The 6096-nt window shown below is 42.4% G+C and overlaps 1 protein-coding gene across 6 annotated transcripts; it reads right to left on the bottom strand.

Moving 5' to 3' along the window:
• Positions 1-670: 670 nt before the first annotated feature.
• On the bottom strand, positions 671-6089 carry CIRBP (cold inducible RNA binding protein). 6 transcript variants are annotated; one of them, XM_019513547.1, is made up of 8 exons: positions 6019-6089; positions 4641-4749; positions 4438-4544; positions 3915-4053; positions 3744-3828; positions 3524-3591; positions 1059-3094; positions 671-807 (listed from the first exon to the last, which is right to left on the bottom strand). In XM_019513547.1, exons 2-7 carry the CDS (start codon positions 4741-4743, stop codon positions 3078-3080), a joined length of 519 nt encoding a protein of 172 aa, XP_019369092.1. In that variant the 5' UTR covers positions 4744-4749; positions 6019-6089; the 3' UTR covers positions 671-807; positions 1059-3077. The 6 variants fall into 6 exon arrangements, with proteins under 6 accessions (XP_019369092.1, XP_019369094.1, XP_019369093.1 ...); XM_019513549.1 differs by having other exon boundaries at positions 1059-1150; XM_019513548.1 differs by having other exon boundaries at positions 3524-3588.
• Positions 6090-6096: the final 7 nt, after the last annotated feature.

Raw genomic sequence — 6096 nt, 5'->3', positions numbered from 1 at the left:
GGGGGGGGGGGGGCAGGGGGTAAGAAACATTTGTGGGATAAAACAGCTTCTGCTTTCTGGAAGCTTATTCCATAAGCTTTTGGATGCCAGACCACTTTGGGTGACAAGTTTTACTTTGTATTTTTACCAAATTTGTTCAGTATTCAAAAAACAGCAGAAAAAAATCTAAGTTTACTCAGCAGTGGATTAAGCTCCAAGCCTTTTTTTTTTTTTTTTTTTTAAATTTGGACAATAAAGCAGACCCAGCATTAGATGGGAAGCTTTAGGACCATATACTTGTCATCAGTAAGCACTCAGCTGCTTATATGGATCACAACTTTAGTCAACAGTAATAATTCTGCATATATGAATCTGCAATATATTTTACTTGCCTTGTCCAAAAACAAAAAAAAAAATCTGTTAATTTGCCTTGCTCATGGTGTTGAGTTACAAGCCCAGTACTTCTATTCAAGTACCAGTAGTTCCATAAAAAAAAAAAGCAGCTTTCACCCCCACCCCAATCAATCACAAAGCCTTCTTTAAGAATGCGTTGATGACTTCTGCTCATCAGCTGTTCCCTTGGAAGCAGAGCTTTCTACTGTGCTGTTATTTCAGATAACCCAATACCTGCATTAAAATGCATCCATCATTCTCAAGGTATGTGTACAAAGTTACAAGGATTCAGTTTTTTCACATTCTAATGTTTATTCTAGCCATCATTAAACCCATAAGTCAGACTGTTCAGTCGATCAACTATTACATTGCCCAACACTCTTAACTCCACTTCAGTCAACAGCTGTCCTTGCTCTTCCTCAATGCAGTTCACTGCTGAAACAAAAAGAGATTGACACTTAGGTGTTGCTGATCCTTAATTCAAATACATGTATTGTACAAATGCTGCAAACATTTTTAGTTAAGAGACTTGGTGTATAATTGGCTATTTCTCAGTGCACAGCAGCAGTTACAAATATGCAGTTATTGGACAACTCCATTTAAAGAGTGCCAAACCTAAAATACCAAGTTTCTCCAACAGCTTCCCCCCCCTTTATTTCAGTCATTTCCTGCATCATAATAGTTACCTGCTTAGGGGAAAAACAGATGGCCAATTCTGCTTTCACGGAATGCTCACTGCTCTGTAACATCAGGCTCAAGCATTCTTCTTCTCTTCAACCTGCCAAATAAAGTGTGCATTACTAACCATATCCAAGCAGTGATTTTATACTGCCACCCACCTCCCAAACACAAGTCACATCATATACGAGGGTTTCACAAGCCATTCGCTGAACCCATCACATCACAGAAGCAAAGTCTGGGAAAACTGTTCCAGGGCTGGCTGATGCCTTTGATATACCAGCCAATATATCATTGGATCTCTAAGCAGAGACAATTAACCACTTTGACATGGTTGCTTAGGAATAGGTGTGGGCTATGGGAAAAAGTTAATGGCAACAAGTAGGATGGCAGAGAAAGCTACAATTAAGTGAGCAACTTAATGAAGTCTAGGAAGATTCTCAATAGATGAGCACAAAAACCAAGTCAGGGAATTCTGCTCCCCATCTTGCTTCCATACCTACTAGCAAGACATGATTGCATGCCCAACTCTGATCTGTGGAACTGAAGTTGTGCCACAAGCCAAAGATTGCAAGAGGCATGGGTTCTTTTTTTTTAAAAAAATTTCCGTCAGTTGACCAAAATTGTCAAAGGACTATTTCACAGGTACATTAGACTTTCAAAATGAGCTCTCAACAAGAGGAAGGATGCGGACATGAGCAAAAGGAGTTACCTCGAATTACAGGACTATTTCCACATATGAACTAGCCAAGAGAGCAGCTTTCGTCTCAGAGGTTTCTGTTGGAGGCACAACACTTCTTTTCTCCAAGGACACTGCAGTTTCCATATGCTAGCAGAGAATTCTTAGAACTTGTAAGGCAATGACAAAGCTAGCTAGTCACGTCAATTTACCTACCTTGGAACACTGTGTTAAATTACTAACAAGTAAGTCCAATACTGAAGGACTTATTCTTAACAACTTTTCCATGTCTACATATTACATCTTCCCTGACTGAGCTAAAGCAGCTAAAAAATTTCCCTCCTCTCTCACCTCTCTTTTGCCCTTGAAGAATACCCTTGGGCTCGCTTGTAGTAGTCTCCCTCTACAGAGGTTTGACTCTTATGTGAATTCTGTCAGCATAATTGCACGTGTCAAGACTGGTAAGATTACCTTCTTTCCACTGGACAATAAGACTGGCTTGCTCTACTACTCCTCCTCCTCCTATCACTAACTCTTCTCTGGTGTCCTCTCCATTACTTAAGCTTGGTTCTGGATCTTCAAGGATTGTGTTGTGCAATGAAATGTAAATGTCAGGAGCAGAGTTCATTTCAGACGGTCTTTTAATAGGCTTCGTAAAGCCAAAGAAAACTGTATACAAGAATCCTTTACCACTTCAAATACAATATCAATGGAATATGCATATTTCTTCCAGTAAAAAAGGACAATATAAATAAACATTTTCAAGAACCTCTTTTTATGGTAAGTTTTGCAAGTCTATTTCTGGGTAATTTACATCATACAGTAAAAATACCGTTATGCAGGTTGAACATACAAGCAAGTTCTCTTTAGATATATCAAGGTGGTTTGCCTTCCCATTTGTACCCAGGCTGCATTCCTACCTTGCTACACTAAAGGAATGTTACAAGAGACGAAGGTAATGCACTTTAAAAAAAGTCCACAGCTTGTTCAGCTTCTAGTGAACATTGAATTAAAGGTCCTTTCTAGCAAAAGAAACTGAATTGGGGCCCCAACTTCACAACTTTATAAAAAAAAAAGTAACCTTGGCTCATCACAAAAGAAAATAAAATCTGAAGTGCTTTCAAAAAAAGATTAAAAACACTTGAAAGCAGAGCTTTCTTAAAGAAAAGTCTAATTAGACCATCTCATAGCAGAAGCTGTCAGGCTGTGTTTTGACAAGATCAGAACTGATAATACTACAAAAGTGGAAATACAAGTAGATGTACTACACAATAACGATTTCAGCGAAGCTCCAAAAATCTTTATAAATACAGCCATTGGAAGGACGATCTTGAGTCAGGAAGGATTTTTACTCGTTGTGTGTAGCTGAGGACAAGAAGCAGGCACAATTGTAAAGGCACTGAAGCATAGACAAGTTCCAGCATTTCACTCCCTTGTATTATTTCAGAGGCTAGTGCTACTTCATTATGTTTTAAAGAGAATTTCCCCCACCCTTGATAATGCTTGTTAGGGCATTGGTTTTGCCGTTTTCTCCAGTTTGAGGAAGGTGAGCATTTAATACTTGCTTTGCCTTAGATCCTAGCCAAGTCCTACACATGCATTACGATTAGGAACTTAAAATGGCACACCGCATCCAAGGCCTGACAAATAGACTGGTTCTTATGGGCAAGAACAAAAATAGCGATATGCGCCGAACTGAGCCTTACAGTATTTCCAGACTTCAATATGAGGTCAGAAGGTCGAGTTCCTACAGCAATGTACTTTCCATTCATTCCCTTTTGAACTAAGACTTACCATAACTGTCATAGCTGTCTCTATAGGAGCCTCCTGAAGATCTGTCACCATATCCACCTTGACTCCTGCTGATTGAAAAACAAGCACCTGTTTTTTAAGAGTCACCTGAACTGTTGCATATTAAAGCCACTGTGTTATTTTGTCTGGAGTAAGTTTACATCCCCACTGAAGTTAATGTCACATGTGCTTAGGACAGTTGTGGCATTCCACATGCACTTACCTGCTGCTGTAATAATCTCTGGAGCCACTGTATCCCCCACTTCTGGAGTCAAATCTGCTTCCACCATAGCCTCTGTCTCCACCTCCTTGAAAACATGCAAAAAGTAGTATTAGTACCTTGAACTCGGCACTGAACAAAGTCAGTTGCTGCAAGTCAGCAATACTGACTCACCCCTAGAAAAACCACGGCCCCGACCTCTGCCTCCACGGAAAAAGCCTCTGCCTCCAGCTGAACCCCCTCTGTATCCTCGAGATCTGTTTTCAGATGATTTACCAGCCTGGTCCACTCTGATCTGGCGCCCATCAACAGACTGAAAATAGAAAAACCCCAAATCAGTACTTCAATGTCTTGCAACACACTCTGAAGGCATCAACTGCTAAATAATCTATTATTTTTATCAACAGATGGCTCCTTTCACACAAAGTAGCCAGCCAACTGCCATCAAGTTAAAAAAAGCCAAGATACTTCTTGGAAAGCAAGCAGGATTCATGTACAACTTGCACATTTGTTTTCACACCTGCAGTAATATTTAGTTCTTCAATCTAATGTAATTCCAAATTCACATTTTACAAGACCATTTAAATACAAAATGGTTAATAGCTTAAAAACAATAAAAAAAAGCAGGAACACAGGATGCAGGCCTTCCAAAAGCTGCCTCCACCCTGTGTCAGGGAAAAAGGACAAATCTATTTACCTTCCCATTCATAGCCATCATCGCATCTTTAGCATCATCTATGTTCTCAAAGGTGACGAACCCAAAGCCTCTTGATCTTTGGGTTTCTCTGTCTTTCACCACCACAACTGAAAAAGGGGGAAAAAAAATTACATTGCACAAACCTGTTACACTATAGAAAACATAAAAGTTCTCAGTCTGCAGTTTTATAGTTTTAATCTTACCTTCAGATATCTGTCCGTATTTGGAAAACACTTGTTCCAACGACTGTTCATTAGTGTCGAAACTCAGTCCACCAACAAAAAGCTTTCCCTCATCTGATGCCATTTTGATCTGCAGAGAAAAAAAAAGTGTCAACCAACCTCCAAGGCATATCACAAGTTAGGTTCTGGCAGGCTCTACATGCCCTCCCCCCCACAGAGAGATTAGCTCTCATCTGAGAAAGCGAACACAGGCTCAAGGAAGCCTATTCATCTGCACTGGAGATTTATCTAGAAGGGGTAACTGACTTTAATCTAAAACTACCTCTCTACCATGACCCCAGCATCAAGCTGTTACCTCTGATTCATAAAGAGGTAAAGCTGAATTACAAATCTATTCACAAGCTTTATTTACAAGTGTTATGCACTTGGCAGGATGACTGCCCATTTACAAGTGAAATAATAAGATTTCTATAACCATGTTTTCCTTAAAAGAAAGTTAAAAAGCCACCCAGGGCCAATCAAATGAGGCATTATAACCAGACCCCAATTTTCTCAGATTAAAACAAATCCCCAGCTTTTGGATTTAAAAGAGGAACCCCAAATCCACATTTTTCTGCTATTAAAACAAAGCAGCACTAGAATATAGACAGATACATAGCAGCGTTTCCTTTTAATTGTGGAAAAAATTGGATTTTGGGTTTTTTAAACCAAAAATTGGGGTGGCTTTTTTTTTTTTTAAACACATTAGAGAAAGCCAGGATCCCCGATCACGAGACCTACGCACTCCTAAAGCACGCCTCTGATGGAAGCAGGGATCCCAGAGATCCTCATGCCTCAGCAGTCCAAGCAGCTCCTGACTTCATCCCATGCTGTTCAGGCTCCAAGTCTAATGTAAGGTGACAGAGCACCCTGGTCTTCCCTTCGCAGCACCTGACCCAGCTATACAGAGCAGGTCCCCAAAACCCAACCTGGATCCCAGCCTCCAGGCAGAGCGTACCGTCTTGTGCGCGTGCGCAGCACCGCTCCCCCGCAGGCGCATGCGCGTTGTACGTAGCCAAGCCACAGCCCCGCCCTCCTGGTCCCGCCCACTTGGCACATGCGCACTGCGGCTCGCGTGTCCCCGCCGCCATTTTGCGCCGAGCGAGTGCAGCCGCCATTTTGTTTCTAGAACAAACCTTCCCCCCACCACCGCCTCACCCCTACCGACGGTTGGGACTGCGCGGCTGGCACTGCGCGACCTCCCCACCGCCGCCACGGCGAAGGGAAAACTGAGGGCAGATCCCAGGCCCAAGGGCCCTCACAGAGGAAACCAATAGCTCGCACGATGCAGCCTGCCTGCCTCCCCTCCGGCCTCACCTCGCCGCTCGCCGCCCCCCTGTCTCCCCTCCCCTCCCCCTACCTGTATCGGCGGGGACGTGGACCACACGGCACCTCCAAACCCCAACGCGAAGTACGCCAAGGCGGACTGAGCCGCTGC

Source organism: Gavialis gangeticus, unplaced genomic scaffold, assembly GCF_001723915.1.
Source record: "Gavialis gangeticus isolate Ggan-Ray unplaced genomic scaffold, GavGan_comp1, whole genome shotgun sequence".
Classification (NCBI taxonomy): Eukaryota; Metazoa; Chordata; order Crocodylia; family Gavialidae; genus Gavialis; species Gavialis gangeticus.
This window is presented reverse-complemented; position numbering and strand designations above follow the sequence as displayed.